General features: G+C 39.7%; 1 protein-coding gene across 3 annotated transcripts in view; it reads left to right on the top strand.

Moving 5' to 3' along the window:
* Nucleotides 1-19,765, top strand: part of dgki (diacylglycerol kinase, iota) — a 99,437-nt gene that overhangs the window by 45,481 nt on the left and 34,191 nt on the right. For 2 of the 3 annotated variants that reach the window (XM_049473439.1, XM_049473432.1), the window contains exons 2-9: nt 9,804-9,912; nt 12,467-12,562; nt 14,307-14,381; nt 15,274-15,330; nt 15,481-15,546; nt 17,661-17,729; nt 17,829-17,945; nt 19,622-19,696. In XM_049473439.1, coding sequence (XP_049329396.1) covers nt 9,804-9,912; nt 12,467-12,562; nt 14,307-14,381; nt 15,274-15,330; nt 15,481-15,546; nt 17,661-17,729; nt 17,829-17,945; nt 19,622-19,696 — 664 coding nt within the window. The remainder of the gene's footprint in view (nt 1-9,803; nt 9,913-12,466; nt 12,563-14,306; nt 14,382-15,273; nt 15,331-15,480; nt 15,547-17,660; nt 17,730-17,828; nt 17,946-19,621; nt 19,697-19,765) is intronic. The other variant, XM_049473433.1, reaches the window with a different exon arrangement.

Here is a 19,765-nt window from a genome sequence, read left to right as displayed (position 1 = left end):
ATGGCCTAATTGCATTTCACCCCTTGCCCCTACAACTTTCGGCCTACAGTCAAACCTACAGCGTAGCCTACATGTTGCCGCGTACCCTACCAGTAGCTCTACGTGCACCTCTCTGGAAATGTAACTGCACTACGCTACATCAAGCTGTGGCTGTGATTGGTTTGTCGAGTCTCACGTTTCCGCACACACTTTTCCGCCTTTGCAGTTTAAACTGCAGAGCAAAGCAGGTATGTGCACACAGAAGTGTAAACACCCTCTGCTGCATATCGCAGTCTCGCTGGATACTCGTAGGCTACGTCTTTAGCACTACCCTTATGTTTTGCACATTCACATTTAGGGGTATGTCCCGATTCTTGTAGAGATAGAGGGGTAGGGTTAGTTTAAGGGTGTGCTATGAGAAATCACTGCAAGATGACAGTGCAAGCCAAAGGCTAAAGCAAACCATAAATGTAGTGTTTTATTTGGTAAAAAATACGATAACTATTGCTTTATCTTAGTTACATTAAGTTTCAATTTATTAGGACCCTTTTCTAAATAACAAGCATAAAAACAAGCGTGAATACTACATACAGTTTCAACATAAATGCTGCAGAACTTACATTCTGGAACCCAAAGCTGCTTCATTATTTAAGATGGGCTGGAAAATTCAAACAAGAATCAAGATATGATGCCATAATTTGATATAAAGTCCAGCATTAAGGTTGCTAAACTTTACCAATCCTCTCATCCAATCCTCTGCACTAACAGTAAGGAGCATGAGTGATAGATTTGTCCACAGGGCACTGCTAGTATCCTGGTAATGAAGTAATGTTCTTCTTTTTTGGATTATTTTGACAACAAATGAGGGTTTTAAAGGGTTGTCTCATTTCCTAGAGGAAGGATTTCAACCTCTTCCCTCTGTTCCGGGTTCCGTGGTGAAGGTTTACAGGAAAGCTCATGCTAACTGTTACGCCATTGGTCGCTCTGTGTGTTTATAGAAAAATTAGACAAGATAATGAAGAATCTGACAGCTTATATTCTTCTTCCTCTGCTGAAAAGTTGTTTAAATTAAAGTCACAAACCAGTCACTTGTGCCAGTTTCTTCCAATTTGACAAACTCCTCCTGGGATCTGTGGAAAGTCTATAGGAGATGGGGGGCTGAGTTCATTGGGGGCTCAGCACCCCTTGAACTTTCATCCTAGAATCACCCCTGTTCTAGTCTTACTCATCCTTGCAGTGTTCTACAGTGCGGCAGTGCCAGTTAGGCAGTCTTTTAGTGAGAACTGACTGCAGCAAAAGGAACAAGGGGGGGTTAGATCATATCCTGGTACGTGGGCTGGAGCAAGACTTAAAGAATGGGCCGAGTTCTCAGCCCACGCAAGAGAATGCGCCCTAATTGCCCAAGACAATAAGAGTGAGGACAGAGATTACTATGCTGACAGCGAGATGGCCTTATATGCCACAGGATCCGCATGCGGATGCCGTTGCCATGCAACGCAGGAGAGGTGACATTACTGCAAGGTACGGTGGGAGGCGGAGGGGGAAGGTGCAGCGGATGAGAACAATAGTTTCTAAATTGAATCCATAGCAATCGTTTTGCCTTTTTCTCACTCTTCCTCTCTTCTTTTCTCTCTCCTCACCCCTCTTAATCTGTCTCTCTGACACTTGTTTGCGTCTTGGAAGGGGCTCAGTGTTCTGATTATTGGTTGGCTGCGGATGAATGTCGCACACAGACACGTTGTCATTGTCAGGACCATCTGCAAAGCCAAACCACTGTCAGGGCTGATGTTACTGGAACTAATTTCATTAAAAGAGCTCTTGCTGATTGCTCTCTCTCTAGCTCTCTCTCTCTCCACTGCCATTGGCTGACATGCGGCAGATCTCTCATCTAAAATTGCTTTCCATTTGCCCTACTGCCTTGCACTCGGTTGATTGATTTTTGGTGAACTGTTCGGCATCTCATTGAACAGAACTGTGCATATGAAAGCTTATGCATAAGCTGAAAAGGGCATTGCACAATATGATAAGATCACAATACCATGCCCACGGTAACTCAATACATCGCAAGACAATTGTTTTCGATACTTTACCTTACTGAAGAGGATGAATACTTTTAAATAAGCAAATACCAGGAATTGTGGATTTATTGGTGTCAGTATTACAAATTTTGACAACCATTATTCTTCACCACAGGTTTCCCGTATACATTAGATTAGCGCCACCATTTGGAGTAATGAAGCAGTAACCTTAGTAAGTTTAGGGGGTGAGTCTTAGGGAGTGTAGAGTACTTATATTTCAGTAAAAATATCAATATTTGATTCCATGTATTGACACAATCTGATTACAATGTGATATTATAAGATAGATTGCAATATTGGTATACTGTCCCACCCCTTGTTGAAGCGATTGCTGACACAGATACACACACACTGTTTATCCATTACCCTGTGGAAAAGTATGGCAAAAGTCATGGGACATGTATTGTGTCATGTATCATGTCCCATAACTTTCCAACATAAGCAAATTAACACTGCACTGCTTTGCAGGGTCTCAATAATGGAATATAAGTATATTTTCTGCCAGTCACGTGTCTTTTCACAAAGATAGTTCTAACCAAATTGTGCTGCCAACACAGCTCTCCTACTGGTCAAACCGTATATAGCCAGCACTAAACTTTCCACTATGAGAAGTGCAACAGTAGTTCTTTTGTGGGACCAGACAAGAAATTCAAGCCAATAAGCTCTGGTTGTCCCATTATGCTGTCACTGGTACATTGTTGTTGTTGTTGTTGTCCTTCCTTGAACAACTTTTGGTAGGCATAAGACACTAGATTCTGGCATCACCCCACAGACCTGCCTGATGTTCTGACTTTAGCCATCACAATTTAACTTTTGTCAGTGTCACTTAGAATTTTTTGCTTGACATTTTTCTTGCATGCAACCCATGAACTGCTTCCTTGGAGATCCATGTAAACATAATAGCAAGTGGAAATGGAGGAGCTACTGAACATGATGTCATGTGACCGAAAAAGCCAAAAACCCACTGCTCCACCTGTTTTTCAATTGCAGTCCGGATGCAAGAGTTTTATTGTTGAGTAGAAGAGAAACTAATCCCGTCCCGATAGGGTTATAGAGGATGAAAGCAAACTAGCGACCTGAAACATCCCAGCCATATTTTCCAGCTATAATTTCCAAGCTGGCCTGCCTGTCTGTTCATTCGTTCTTTAGTTTGCCCTTCTGTTTGTCCATCAGTCTGTCCAGCTGGCCATGACAGCAGTCTGTGTGTGTACTGGGGTCTACAGATCTGTTGTGTTGTGCATAGCAAGCTGAGAGTATCATTGCTTTTTGATTTGCAGTTTAATCATATTATTTCAATTTTTTGAAAATCTTGTTTTTTATAAAAGCATTCTTATAGTTAAATATATGAAACAATTTTAGTGTGCAGCTATGATGTGCGTCTAATATATTATCCTCAATGATCATTTAGGGAAGCTTAGTCTTTAACCTTACATCACTGGTGGCGTTGTGTAAAAATGGGAATCCTAGTCTGAGTCCTAGCTGGTGGGTGGGTGGAAGCTAAAGAAAATTTGATAGAAATTGATATAGAAAGATTAAAAAGATAATCTAATCTAATGTCATGTGTCACAGTTGTAATATGTATTTATGCAATGCTGTGAGTAGTAGCAATACTAGTACAAATAGTATAACACACATCCAGAATGTGTTAGCTGTTTCAGGGTTTCATTACAATTGAGAAAGTATAGCCTCGCCATTTGCACGTCCACACACCCCATCAGCATATCACTCACCAGCTTTAATCAGTGTAGTGTAATCCAGACCTTTAACAGAGGAACACACTGATGGCCATGTGTATGTGTGTGTGTTTATACAGCTCTCGAAAAAAAATAAGAGACCACCTAAAAATGATGAGTTTCCTTGATTTTACCAAATTTAAAAGCTCTGAAATATAATCAAGAGGAAGATGGATGATCACAAGCCATCAAACCAAACTGAACTGCTTAAATTTGTGCACCAGTAGTGGCATAAACTTATCCAAAAGCAGTGTGTAAGGAGAAAAGAGTGGTGGAGGAGAACACCCCAAAATGCATGCAAACTGTGAATAAAAACCAGGGTTATTCCACCAAATATTGATTGCTGAACTCTTAAAACTTTATGAATAAGAACTTTTTTTTTTTCATTTTAGCCATTTCTCATTTTCTGCAAATAAATTATCTATGTTTATGTGTTCATTTATTGGTTGCTAAGGTGCCCCAGGTGAAAACTAAAGTTCAAAGATTTGTTGATGCTTAGTGGATGTTAGGGTGTTGTTGAGATATTTTATGGGGATTACCGGAGTGGTTAGTGTGATACTTCGTAACTGGTTGATATGGTGGTTGCTGTGGTGTTCCGAAATTATATTGGATATCCCGAAAACTGCAGGATAAGGTAGCTGTCAAAACAAGTGCACACTTACTGTGTTCACTTCCATAAGCGAACGCGCTCCAACGGTCATTTCAAACACTGGTACCCTGAGATCAGCTGATCTGTCAGAGCAGCTCAGTGCTGACTGTATGAACCTCCTGCGCCATGTTATCAGTGCTGGTGCAGCAATGCCTAGCCTGACCCCTCGCACCATGTATAGTCTTACCTTCGTTAAACAATGGCAGGAGGGGCAGTGAGGAGGGCAGATCGGTGGGGGGCAGCGGGATGGACACACAACACCCTGCTGAAACCTTCAACTCTCGGCTAAAATTATCCTCTCACAGAGAACAGAGGAGGGTCTGGTTACGATCCTGTTGGTAAAGTGAGACAGTGCTGAACACACACACACACACACACACACACCTTCAGCCTCCGAGCTAAAAATAGCTGCACGAGGGATGACAGGCATGCTGGAAAAATGCCATTGTGACGACAGCGAATCATTGAGAGTATACACGTACATGCACACACACACACACGCGCACACACAAACAGAGACACACACTCATTTTGGAGTGCCAGTATCTAAATACTGAATTTACTGTTTTTACGCTTTTACAGAATTGTTTAATATGATATTTTTGTAAAACTTGTCAATAAAGGTCTCATATTACAGTACTTACGACACTTACAGACATTATTGAATGGTTAAGTAATGTGTCTACTATTTATTAATTAACAATTTTTAAGACATTATTAAACATGACTAAATTGTAATAAAACAATTAGGAGGAAATGAGAGTGAGTGTGTAAAATGGGTACAGCAGTCCAGTTTCCCCCACTCACCCCTCCACAGACACCTATTTCACTCTGGTTGCCACAGAGACTGTAAAAAAGATGGACGCTGTGTCGCCGTTCCCATTCATTCAATGAAAATGAAGCCAAAATCTTCCGCCATTTTGGCGATCCTGATACCCGAGTCTGCGCAGTAGAGACCAGAGGAGGGAGAAAGACTGTGGAGAGACCGCCTACTCATTTAAATAACCCCGCCCCTGAGGGCTTCCTCGAGGTCACAGGCTGCAGAGCGGAGCGGAGCTGACGGTCTGTTATTGGTCCCGCCCATAACCAGCCCTTTTACAATAACCACACTCTATTTTTTGAATAGAGCTGAAAAAACGTTTTTAAAAACGAATTCTGTGCGGATATAAAAATTTGACAATATAAGCAGAGGTTACACTAGCTGTTGCATTTAAATAAAGGAGGTAGAATTACAGTATATTAGAAAAAAACATGATTAAAAGTTGTCTGTTTTTCCATTGAAACCTATGGGGATGGGTGGGGTTACACAGCTTTCTGAAACCAAACAGCAGGGGGCGCCCGACCTGTGGTGGCTTCACTTTTGAGAGACGATGCTCTGTCCAGCTATACACAGTCTATGGGTTGCCTGGCTGAAGACACTGAACCTACACGAACGAGTGCAAGATGAGTTCAATAACTTCAACCATATCAAACATAGCTTTATGTACCCCTAGCTGCGTTAGCCTAAGCCAAATCCATTATTTAAAAAAAAACACCACTGCTCCCAAAAAATACACACCCTAAAGTTGATACTTTAAAGATCCCAGTAATATACTGCTTAGTTTAGCAGATAACACAAAAATGTATGTGCCCTTACTAGGTTCACCGAAGTCAGTGAAGACAGAAGCTAAATATAGAGATAGCTAGCATTAGCTAGTTGCTAGAAATTGCCACTACAGACATCCCAAGTTGCAAAAGTTGATTTCAGGGAGGTTTCATCAAAAACATTTCATATCATATTACAATAATTATTAATATTGCCTCCGCCATGATCTGCTTTCTCTCAATCACTAAACAAATCCCGTCCGGGAGGGGGGAAAAACTCTGCCCGTCCACACTAAAAACTGATTGGCTGTCTCACAGACTCTTTGCAGAGAACAGGCCAATCAGAACCCTCTCTGTTTTCTCTCTCTCTCCTTCCCACACGCGAAAAAAAGTCTGTCGCCTGTGTGCGCGTTTGTTTTCGTTCTGAATTCCGGGAGATTATATGTGACTCGCGGGCATCAGGAAGCCACTACCGAAATGCGGGAGACTCCCGCAGCTTCAGGGAGACTTGGTTTGTCTGCCACTAGCTAATAAGAAAATGCACAACATATAATCACATTCGCAGCTAAACTAAGTCAAAATAGAGGCATAAGTTTTTAGTGTACTCGTCACTGTCTGATGTTAACTAACTGATGTTAGTCAGATGTTAAGTGATGTTAGTCAGATGTTAAGCGGATGTTAGTCCAATGTTTACTACTTTACCCAATGTAATGCTGATATTAACTACTCTAGCTGATGTTAGTCTGATGTTAACTACTTTTGCTGATGTTAGTCTGATGTTAACTACTCTAGCTGGTGTTAGTTAGATGTTTACTACTCTAGCTGATGTTAGTCTGATATTAACTACTCTAGCTGATGTTAGTCTGTTGTTTACTACTCTAGCTGATGCTAGACTGATATTACCTACTCTAGCTGATGTTAGTCGGATGTTAACTACTCTAGCTGGTGTTAGACTGATATTACCTACTCTAGCTGATGTTAGTCTGATATTAACTACTCTAGCTGATGTTAGTCGGATGTTTACTACTCTAGCTAATGTTAGTCGGATGTTAACTACTCTAGCTGGTGTTAGTTAGATGTTTACTACTCTAACTGATGTTAGACTGATATTAACTACTCTAGCTGATGTTAGTTGGATGTTAATTACTCTAGCTGGTGTTAGTCTGATGTTAACTACTATAAAATTAAGACCCCTCCAGCTTATTTTAAGAAACCATAAGCTTCTATTATTTTCACCTGCTGGCTCCTAGTGGAAGAGGCTGTACAGTGATAGAGCTGCAGGATAACAGCCAGGTCTGTGGAGAGAAAGACAGGCAGAGAACACTGATCACATGATGCTGACTCACACGGACTCCTGACTGCGACACACACGCACACACACGCATACACACACACATACACACACACACACACACACACAAACTGACCCAGAGGAGAAACAGTGCTGCTTATGTCTGCTGTTCAATACCATATGAGGCAGAGTCTCTCTCACATGCAGGGAATGATGGGATTTTCCTGGCCAAGCAGACTGGACAACAGATTGGTGTGGATCATTTTGCTTTTGGCAGAAGCTGGAGGAGCTCCTCATGTGTGTGTGTGTGTGTGTGTATATATATGGATGCTGGTTTGAGAAGGTTCACAATCTCTTCCTTACCTCCATTTATCAGCAGTATTCTGGGGTTAATTCTGAGCTTTTGAGAGAAAGATTCTTCAATCCAATGATCAGCAGAAGATTCTGGTACCCTACTGATAACGAGAAAGGACGCCAAACCTGTCCTTTCCCTTTTTCTTTCTTTCTTTTTAATTGCAGTATACATTGTTTCTACAACATTTTTTTGCGATGCAGAAATGCAGAATTTTTTTCCACATTTTATCAATGATCCAACATGTTATGATCTGAAAACTACAATTTGTGTACAGTGAAAAGAAAAATGATGTGAAGCCATTGGAATTACATGGTTTTCTGTATGAATTTGACATGAAATGAAATCTGATCTTTATCCAAGTCAAGGGTATTGACAAATATAATCTGCATAAAATAATAACACAAAACATGATGTGACCTTGCAGTTCTTTTATTGAACACACTCATTCAACACTCAGAGTGGTATTGGAAAAGTAATTGAACCTTTGAAATCAGTAACTGGTAGACCCAAGGGTTTACTTACATCATACATTTTCCACTAACACTATGAGGTTTTATGTTTTTTTTTCAGTGGAGACATTAATTATCATATTCTTTTGGGTTGTTATTTTAGGTATCAAATCACATTTTATGACAAATGTATGTAGAAAACCATGAAACTTTTTCTTTCCACTGTTTAGGAAATGACACTGGGACGGGTATCATCTGTCTTTGGTGTCATGGAAAATGATAAAAGAGCAGAATTGTTTGATATCATTTGATAATGCACCTCTTGTAACTAATGTACATGTTCACCTTGTGGTGGTGACTATGCTGAAGTGATATAATGTGCAGCACTAAATTTCCCTTTGCTTATCCCAGATTGCACTGGTGTGCATCACTGAGAGGGAGACAACCCATACATTCAGGGAATGTCAGCCACTGTGTCATGATCCTTCCAGGGTCCATGTTTACAGTTTTGATGAGAGAGAAAAAAGATTCTCAGATTGATAGATAAGTAGATACATGCAAATTCAAAGTCCCTTTAAGTTATTTGATGAACTATTTTGAGCCTAAGCTGATTTTTATTTGTGTGCAGGGAACACAAACACACAGTAATACAATGAACACATGCCTGGAGTCGTGGTCATTTCTCCTGGTACTGGCTGGTACTGTGGTTGATAAAGTAGGCTTTAGAGCAGTGGAGCGCTGCCCAGTTGCTGATACTGTGGTGGCTGGCCACCTCTATAGAGCTATCACAGGGCCTATTGATGTGAATTTAGGCAGTAAAAACAACGAGTCAATAAAATGTTTTTAAAACGATTACTATTAATCAAGTGTTTGATTTGATTACAATTGTATATATTACATTTCAATTTGATTTCATTTAAGTTAAATTAATTAGGTACAATTCTGCAATACTTATTAATTAAACTTTGTTAATTACAGACTAAAGCCCTGTCTGGACAGGATTAGTTTCTCAGAGGGACTTCACACTTCTACTCTAATCTACTGATTAAATTCTTACATTTGGACTGCAACTGAAAAAACAGGACAACCAGTGAGTTTTTAGGCTTTCTCGGTCACATGACATCGCATTCAGTAGCTCCTCCATTTCCACTCTCTGTTGTGTTTAATTGAATCTTCATGGAAGCGCACCGTCCAAAGTGTAATTATGGTGCGTAGCAATAGACAAATAGCTATTTTATTAAACGCAAGGTGGCGAAACTCAGAGATGTGGATCTGGATGGGAATAAAATTAGTGGAGAACCACGGAGTTCAGCGCAAAACAGTCGGTAATTCATCCTGTAATTTTCTCAGAGGACGTGTGGGAAAAACACATACGTGGTCGTTCCAGAAAGGAATAAAATCACAGAGAACCCCCTGAGAAACTAATCCCGTCCGGATAGGGCTTTAATATTTTAAATTCAAAATTTATAAATTAAAACAACTTCAGTTTTTCAGATTTAAGTTTTATCTAATAGTTTTTATAGTAACTTTATGAATTTAGGCAAAAAAGCTTTTTATAATTTTCATATATAATGGTCAGCATTTCTCCACAGTGTTTGTGCCCTTTGTTTAGTATAGGATGATGTGAGTGTGTTTCTGTGCTGAAAGCTCATGTTGTTATTTCCTGTGTGTGTGTATGTTTGCAGGAAAGCCATCTCACGCTCAGGCCTGCAGCATTTGGCCCCGGTCCAGAGCTCCTTACCCACCCTGACCAACGGACCGGCCAAGGATCCACGCGCCGCCGTCGACTGGACCGTGAGTCACACACACTTTTGCTGACTGCTTTACACCTCCACATCCCACACACTTAGCGGCAACATACTGATACTGCAGCCGCCCTGACTAACGCACACTGAATACTGCACTCAGTACTGCACTAATCTCTATACACTGATAAACCTGATTCAGATCCACCATTTACACATTAATTAGATATTTGTTTTTATAAAAGCAGTGTTGCGGGCAATGCAGTAAGATGTCTATAGAGAGGTTATTTGGCTAACAGGACTGTATGACTGAAAACAACTGAAAACAGCCTTTCTATTCTCAGACTGCCATGTAGGACTGTGGTGTTGATGGGATTTTAATATGTAATCTCCTTTCTTTTTACAAGCAGGCAGTTAGACAGTTGCGCCACTCTAGAGGCCCTACCTTACACTCTGTGCTCATTGCTATCATTGCTATCTTACACCCAATGAACAGTCTATTTTCACACCTTGTGATGCGCCTGCATCTTTAAATAGCAAAGGTGCGTTTGAATATATCTATGCTGATGGATGTGGTGGTCTGGAAGTGAGGTGTGTTCAGGTAAAATTCTGGCATATTGCTATCTTAGAGGCAGAAAACACAGGTGCACCACTGACTGATTTGGACCCTGACAACAGTCAGACGTTAATTGCTATCTTGAGAAGTAAAAATGAGCCTTAAAAAAAGCCTTAAAAATAAAACTAATTCCAAAGGTTAATAATATATGTCAGTGAAACATAAATGCTTTATTTTTTAAATTTACAATGATAGAAAAACGTCCATTCAGCGTAAACAACAGCTTGTGTGAAAAACACTTAAAACTGAAAAAGGTTGGAGCTGCATTAATTGGTGTTCTCGTACAATTAATTTCGCATATTTTTAGAAGATGATCTCAATTCTGTTTGGCACAGCTCCTAAACTCTGCTGGCACAGCATCGGATTGGCTCATTAATGCAGGTGGGGCATGTGCAGAGAGGTGGGGCCCAGTGGGGCATTTCCTGGACGTCAGTGCTGCCCTTTCTCTGCACACACACTCTCCAAATATGACCAGAGCCAACATTAAACTTAAAGCTTCCTGTGTGTTTGTGTTGTCATAGTCTTCACTGTGTTCACCTGCATATAGAGCACCAGTCAAAAGTTTAAACTCATTTGACGGGATACGTGAACGTTTTTTAGAACCTGTTTTTAGACATTTTGGTTTGTAATACTTTTTCTTACAAAAAAGTATTGAGTAATTAATACAAAAATACTAATAATATATTGTGATTTAGGTGAAATCTTGGGATGGCAGTATGTAAATTGATTGTTTAAACAGGCACTAAACCCTAAACCACATTTTTTCCATTAATTTCTGAAATATGTTCATTTAAAGTAATGAAACAATCCGCTCTCCCTCCTGCCCTGCCTCTAAACCCATACATCACCCAGTGCCCCTCCCAAACTACCCCTCCCATTTTTCAAATTTGAGCTGAGGGTGTAGTCAGCTGAAGATAGGGGTTAGCTCCGGAATCCCCACACATGTATAAGTCATGAGGTGTTATCTTGTGAGTGAGAATGAACATTGGACAGCGTGCTCATTAGAAAGGAATTGTGAATGATAGGGGTTGGAAGGAGGTCTGATAGTGGGTGCTAGATGGACGAGACAGTATAATGGAGGGAGGCAGTGAAGTTGGTCAGTAGGATGTTGTTGGCAGTATTTTAGTAGCAGTGTCTGCACAGGTTGTGCTCAGCGATACCTGAGATCACTGGTTGTCTGGCCCTAATGCAGATGCACAAGTTCACTGGCATGAACTCTGATAGTTCATACCAGTGAATAATCATCTCCTGTTGTGTCCAGTAAAGAACTGGTAAATAAAATGAGGTTCATTGCGATCACTGCCATTATTTGTTACAGTTTCATGTGTAGCTCACTGCAGTTTCAGAACGCCGGATCAGAATAAAGTTGCTATGATAAAATAATGCGGGAATAAACATGTAAAGCGTTTTCCATTTATGAGAAGACAGCTGTGTTTTTGCACACAATGATTTCTGGAAGTGTTTCTGAGCCCATGCAGTAATTTCCAGTACAGAATCAGTACAGCCTGTTTTAGTGCAGTGCCGCCTGAGGGCCCGAATATCATATTTATTTTAGTGCATTTTCAATACCATCCAAACTTTTTTTCTGATTTGAGGTTGCACAATTTCTGTATACTTTAGCTGTAAAATCAATACAATTCAGAATCTACAGGAATGTACTTTGTTGACAGTATTTAAAAAAAGTACTATCTTTTACATTATACAGCTCTGGAAAAAAATAGATACCACTTAAAAATGATGAGTTTCTTTGATTTTACCATATTGAAAACCTAGGAAGATAAATGCATTATTTAAGGTCTAAAAGCTCTGCTTTTTTATTATTTCAGCCATTTCTCATTTTCTGCAAATAAATGCTCTAAATTACTATATTTGGGATTTTTTTCCAGAGCTGCATATTGCATTATATTACATTTACAGGACTCCTACATATCTTTTAGGTTGGAGAGTGTTTTAAACTTTCTTGTTCTGAATTATGTGTTTTGTACAGGAGAATGCAGTGAATGGGGACCATTTATGGTTGGAGACCAACTGCTCCGGAGACTTGTGTTACCTGGGCGAGGAGACGTGCATGGTGAAGATTGCAGTGAGTAAACCAAACAAACACACACACTGATTCTCAGATAAACACAGCACCCTGTACCAAATGCTCAATCGTGTGTTTGGTTGGCAGTGAACAGCAGAACCATGTGAATATGTGAACAGATACCCTATCATTTTCAATATGAGAGAATTATGGTAGTGCTCTTCTGCATGTCTGTAATATGTTAAAATAAACAAATTATTTACAAAGATTTCCATACTGTTCTTTGGACAGAATGGTTGGTCTAATTACCGTATTTTTCACACTATAAGGTGCACCTAAAATCCTTTAATTTTCCCAAAAATCATCAGTGCGCCTTATAATCCAGTGCGTCTTTACCAGTTTTATACAGGAGTTTCAGTTTAGTTCTGCAGCACCGGGACTGGAGTAGCATTAGCCGCTAGCCGCTATTTCTCCGTTTAGGAAAAATATTTTCGGCCTGTAGCCTGCTCCTTACCCCGGCTAGCACTGCTGTAGCTGCATTAGCATTACCTGCTAACCGCGCTCGCTATTTCCCTGTTCAAAGGGGTTATTATCTGTATACCTGTAGCCTTTTCCTAACCCCGGCTAGAACTGCTGGAGCGGTTAGCCGCTATTGCTAATGCGGTAATTTAATGAGGAAATTTGGTAATCTAAGCTTACTGTAAATAAACAAAAGTTTCACCCAAATAAACAGTTTTCAGGAGAGAAATCTGTGTAGATTTACACACAACCCTTATTTGACTCTTTTTTATTACAGTTTTGTTTACTTTGCTTAGCTTTACTTAACTTAGTTAGCTAACCCCCACCACCACCCAGCGGTGAGACCTGCTGAATTAGAAGCTCCTTGTAGTGTCTGTTAAAATGCACCTTATAACCAAGTGTGCCTTATGTATGAAAATAGACCAGAAAATAGACGTTAATTAATAGTGTGCCAGCATGCCTTTTAGTGCGAAAAATATGGTATGTAAAATAAACAGCTTTGGATTAAAAGAGAGTAGTTACAATTAAAGTTTTATAAAATATTACTGTATAAGGTGAATTCCTACCTTGCACAGAGTATCCCTGATAGCTTCCAGAACCACCACAATCCTGACCAGGCAAATATTAATGAGAAAATGATTGAGTGATTGTAATATAACAAAATATAATATAATCAAATATTTTCAATCATTTCAAACTCAATAATGTGAAATCACTGTCTGCAGATTGATACAGCACGACACATTGATGCATTTTTATACTAAAAGGCAGAAATTACAGCCATTAAGAGTCAGTTAGATCCAGTGTTCAGAGGCTGGAGATGAGCAGACTTTAGACAGTAGTGTCATCACAGTGCCTCGGGGATGACAAAGCCTTTCATAAGGTAATATGCGACCGGCGCATGCTGAAAGCCGGAGATTGTTATTAGTCTGGAGAGTATAAAGGCGTAAAGGCAGGCAGGTGAAAGGGGACGTAATGCTGGCTTGCTCTCCGCCGGGCTTTTGTCGGAGCCGAGTGCGCCACTCTGATGTGTTAAAGAAGCCTTTTATTACCACTCCAGGCAAGTTGGCAAATCTTTTGCCTGGGAAGAAACAAGCTTTTAGTGAGCGGGCGGCGGGTGAGGAACAGGCTGTTTGTAGTTAAATGGGTTATTGTGGATGAAGGAACAGATATGAGAAAGAAAGCAGTGGTTAAAGCAAATGTTCACGGCTTTATTGTAAGTAAATCATGTGTGTGTTTTTCTGTTTCCGCTGTCTTTTGCCGTGTGCTGTTTGGTTCTCTTAAGAAGTCAGCTCCCAGGAGGAAGTGTGCAGCGTGTAAGATTGTTGTCCACATGGCCTGCATTGAGCAGCTAGACAAGGTAAGTACTGATACATGTACCAACACATTGGCTAAATCTAACAGTGGAGTTATGGTAAGCAATAAGAGTTTAATAAGACAGATTTATTGGTGCCAAACAAAAGCTTCTTTGAGGAGAAATTCTTAAACATTTATAAACTGATTTTGCTCAATTGCCCCATATAACCCAATCATTTTGGACTCATTAGACAACATGCAGTGACTGCATAGATGTATTGTTTTGCTGTTCTTTAGAATCGTGAATAGCACCTTTAATCCAGAATCATTAGCCCGATACAGTGATATGGGCAGTGTGTATAAAGTTTATAAAGAATTGAATATGTGTAACTTTTACCAAGTTTAGGGACATCATCTCAAAGGTTCAGTGCTAACTGGCCCTCTGTTAACAATGCGATTTCTCAGTGCTCAGTTGTTGCATTTATTGGATATGTTAAGAAGGTGGTCAGATTATTTTTTTTATTTGTATCGAAAACCTTATTCATGAATTGTAACTTGGAATTAATCTGATCAAACTAAACAATAATAAGCACCTACACATCCAAATTGCACTCTGAATTAGCTTGCATGCTGGCTTTGAAAATAAAAACATAGCGTACCAACAAACTACAGAGTGATCAAAAATAACAGTATTTCACAGAAAGCTTTTATTCTACATAATGATACATTTTGGTATGCTCAACATGAACATGCAGATCTCGTAACTCCACTGGCAAACAAGTTCAATGGTTTAAGGTGTTTCAATGTATGACAAGGAAGAAGTTTATTTGACCAAATAAGTGTTTTTTCCTTGAACTTTGCGTCCACACCAAGACCTTTATTTTTAGGAGTGTCCCAAAGTCACCGTTCCTTTATTTCTCCTTCTCACTTCCCATTTTGATTTCTCTTGTTTCTAGATCAACTTCCGCTGTAAGCCAACCTTCAGAGAGGGCAGCTCCCGATGCCTTCGAGATGTATGTATAATTTCCCATTATACAAACATCACATTTACTTTGGATATATTGTAGCAGAATGCTGCATTCCACACTGACAGAATGAGGCCTCATGTAGGTGGCTGCCATGATACGATGTGACCCACTGTCTCTGTGTGTTTGGGCCGACAGAATGTATTAAGACATCATTGGGTTCACCGACGGCGGCAGGAGGGGAAGTGTCGTCAGTGTGGCAAGGTGGGTCACATCAACCCAGACAACATCAGGAACTTACCAACATCACCAACAGCATCAAACTTAATATCACCAATAAACTCCTTGTGATGAAGACCATTACCAACCTCAATTCCACTAACATCATTCAACAACATCAGCACCATATTAAAAATTGTCTATTTTACTAAAACGATCAGCATTAAATCCATCAAAACATCATTACCATCAACACCATCGACTTCTGCAAAACACCATCAACATCAGCACCAAATTAAATTTCACCGTTAGCATCATCCACTTCACCGACACTATCAGCAGCAAAACCATACAACATCAACACCATGAACATCATCAACGTCTCTAGCTCCCTTATTTTAATCACAGATCTAACCTATACCAAAAGCCTTACCAACACCATCAACATCCAAAGTCTCAGCCAGACCATCAACAACCTAAACAACCCAATCAGCAACTCATCTATCACAACAACAATCACATAGTTATTACAGTTTTTCCACATTGTATACACACAAATTTGTGGAACTATGCACACAAATCCAAAAACATGAAGTGTCAACATTGTGACTCCAAACTGCTAAACTCTAAACACAATTCCATATGTTCTCACTCAAATATCATTTTAAATCACAGCTTTGCAAATCATTAACACAGATTGTATCATTTAGTACAGCTTGGTCACCTAAGAATCACTGACCTTCAAATATATAAATAATAAATACATTTTTGTTACCTCTGTGTATGTGAACTGATTTCCCTCGTCATGTTTCTCATTGTATCTACATAAGTGAAAATTACAGTTTTGCAGCAAACTACATGCAATAAAAATCGCTTACATTTGTGTCACATATACAGGTACATGTAGTACTGTAATGCTATATGGAGGGTCCTACACCGCACCAATTAAATATAAAGAACAGAAAGCCAATGCATTTGAATTTGTACAGTGGCCTCATGAAGTCAAAAACATAACCAAATACTTCTGATAATAGTGCTTTAAATTGATCTTTTCAGTGTTTATTTGATGCTCTGCAAGAGATGAGCATATAAATAGCTGTGTGTGTTGTTTCACTGGAAGGAATCAGTTTTGCTAGAGATTTGTGGAGTTTCAGCAAAGCAGTTAATAATTTTCAGTTTGTGTTTAGAGCTTTGAGAAACTGAGCCAAGTTTCTAGAAATGCGTTTGGGAAAAACATCACTATCAGCAACCTTAGTCCCACCAACACCTTCAGTGCCCTTAAACTTCCACACATTATTGATGTTATCAAACAACAGCAGCACCAGTAACTCCAGCCCCTATTTTAACACCATGAATAATCTTATTCCTGCCATCAACATCATCAATAACCTCAATTCTATAAACATCTTCAACATCAGTATTATCAACTGCACTAATGGCATCAGCATTGTCATCATTAAACAACCCACCAACAGTCCCACCAATATCAGCACCATTAACAACCTCAGCCCCACCATCAATTGTTTTAATAACCTCAAATCCATTGACATCCCCTGTATCAACACCATCAAGCATCACTATCAAGCATCAACATCTCCTTTCTCAGCAAGATCATGAACAGCCTCTTTTCCACCAACACCCTCAACATCAAAAAGAGCCGTTTAGAACCTCAACAGCGTCACTAAAACATCAACAATAGGGACACCATCAACATCAACTCTAATAACGCCATTACTCATTACTCCAATCTACATAAACACAACAGCATCAATATAGTTAATATTCTTAACTCCATGAACTGCATCAGCACCATAAACATCTCAAACACCAATAAACTACATTCATTAATGGATACAACTTTATAAGTTAACTCAACAAACTTTTTGATTCTTATTGATTTTGCCAACACCACCAGCACTAACAATTTTAAACTCTTTAAAATAAAGGTGCTTCAATTGATACTTAAATTTTTTGAGTGATACCATACAATAACCATTTTTGCTTCCATAAAGAACATTTGAAAGGATCTTTACATTCACCTTATTCACAAAAGTGGTTATCATTCACATTAAGAACTCATTAAACATCTTTTTTTTGGTAAGAGTGCACCAAAAATCCAGAGAACCTCATGACGAAAGTATGTTTTTGTCTCACTACAGAGTTTCCAGCAGAAGTTCTTCCACAGTAAGGAGATCATCGCCATCAGCTGCTCCTGGTGCAAGCAGGCTGTGAGTGTTAATTAAGCAGGATAGAGGCTCTGCTACACACTACGTGTCTCAAATGTGGACTGAGTGCTGACTTGAGAGATGTGTCTGCCTTGCTTTCAGTTCCACAACAAGGTGACATGCTTCATGCTGCATCAGATTGAGGAACCGTGTTCGCTGGGTGCTCATGCAGGGGTCATCGTGCCCCCCTCATGGATCATCAAAGTCAGGAAGCCACAGGTACATACCAGCGTCTGGGCCAGTCAGTGTACTGTGTGTGTGTATGGGTGTGTGTGTTTTATAGATAAAAGGTACTCTGTGTGTATATAGAAGAAATGCAGAGATATGCTGTAGATATATTGTTTTTTGTAGGTTCTTCTCTAATTATGCTGTTTTTGTTGAAGTAACTGTCTCTAATATCCGATGAGGGCTTTCTACAAGATTTTAGAAGCAATTTTTTTTTACATTCAGTGACAAGTGCATTAGTAAGGTCAGGGTGTTGGATGATCGTGATCACCAGCTTTTCAGTGTTGGATGGAGCTCCCATGATTTCAGAGAACACAACAACTTCCCACACATTCCTCTCTGCTGTCCACACACCTCAAATAGTGGATGGATTATTCTTCTCCAAGTACTTTCCAACACATTCCCACAAGTTCTCAGTGGAGTTCAAATCTGGTGATTGTGTTGCCATGACATCACCTCAACTCCTCCTCAACTTCAACCCACTTCATCACTTTTGGTTTTTCACCAAAATCGAAGAAACTCTGGGATGTTTTTTTTTTTTTTTTACGAAGATCAGCAGCTCACGCAGCGTTAGCAGCTTTAACTGATCAGGTTTTCTTCTATTGTATCACAGTAAGTGTTTTTTTTTTATAATCTCCACATGCATTCAGATCCACTTCTTTACAGTGTGAGGAAAAATGGAAGATTTATTTTTTAATAATATCTATGTGTGCTTTACAATTGGATATATTACGTGTTCTTTATGTCCTGGGCAATGTTAAAGCTTTATGTTCCATAAATAATTATTTTAGATATTAGATATTAGATATGTAAATATAGTTAGATATTTCCCAGTATTTTTATTCTTTAAAACAGGTAAATTTAACATCATAACAGGCGGGTTAATCTAAAGGAACTGATTGTGTATGTGTGTTCGTTTGTACATGTGATGTATAAAAGACTACATAGAGAAGCGTTACAGATCTGTGTTTAGAGCTGGGCTGCATGCTCTCGTCTGCTGTGCTCTGCTCCACTGGCCTCAATGTGCTGCTGTTTGATTCAGCATAATCATCAGGACTTATCTGTACCACAGTCTTTACCATTACATGCTCTCGCACAACTGTAAACAAAGGCCTGTTGCTTTCTGCCTCACTTTATACATGAACTATTTCTTTATCTGTTCCATTAAAGGCAGTAGAATTGATCAAAAACTGAACCACACCCTCACTTTTACTCCTGCTTGTAGCTCGTTTGGTTTAATATGATTGTGTTGGTGGATTTAGGCCACCTTTCTGGGTTAGAGCTATGACTGTAGGAGGCGTGACGGGGTGGAGCAGTGTTTTGATGAGTGACATGCCACTGTCACTTACAATTCAGGGGTTATTAGAAGGGAAGTATCTTTACAAACCATCAAAACATAAAAAAAAAAAATCAGACCTCAGATACGCGGCAAACCTGATGCATGAGCGGTAAAGACTGAGGGCTGTTTGAAACACTTGTGTACAGGGGTTTCTTTCCTGGTAAAAGCCAGAGCCAGTTAAACTAATAAACCTGATTATGCTGTTTCCTTCTTTAGCTGCAATAAAAACAGCAAAGCAGCCGAGGTCACTTGTGTGAAGGCCTCTCTCAGAACTGTTGATTGTAGGTTTAGCTGAAGTCTCGCTGCCATCTGTCTCTCTCCTGTTCCTCAGAGCTCGTTTAAAAACTCCACTCGGAGGAAAAAACGGACTTCATTCAAACGGAGAACCAGCAAAAAGGGCACGGACGTGAGTAGCCACTGAGTCTCTTGCGCACTGACAAGAAATCCTTCATTTCCTGAGACCCCTAAAATAACT

Source organism: Astyanax mexicanus, chromosome 2 (assembly GCF_023375975.1).
Source record: "Astyanax mexicanus isolate ESR-SI-001 chromosome 2, AstMex3_surface, whole genome shotgun sequence".
Taxonomy (NCBI): Eukaryota; Metazoa; Chordata; class Actinopteri; order Characiformes; family Acestrorhamphidae; genus Astyanax; species Astyanax mexicanus.
The sequence above is the reverse complement of the archived record's forward strand: the minus strand, read 5'-3'. Positions and strand labels throughout refer to the sequence as shown.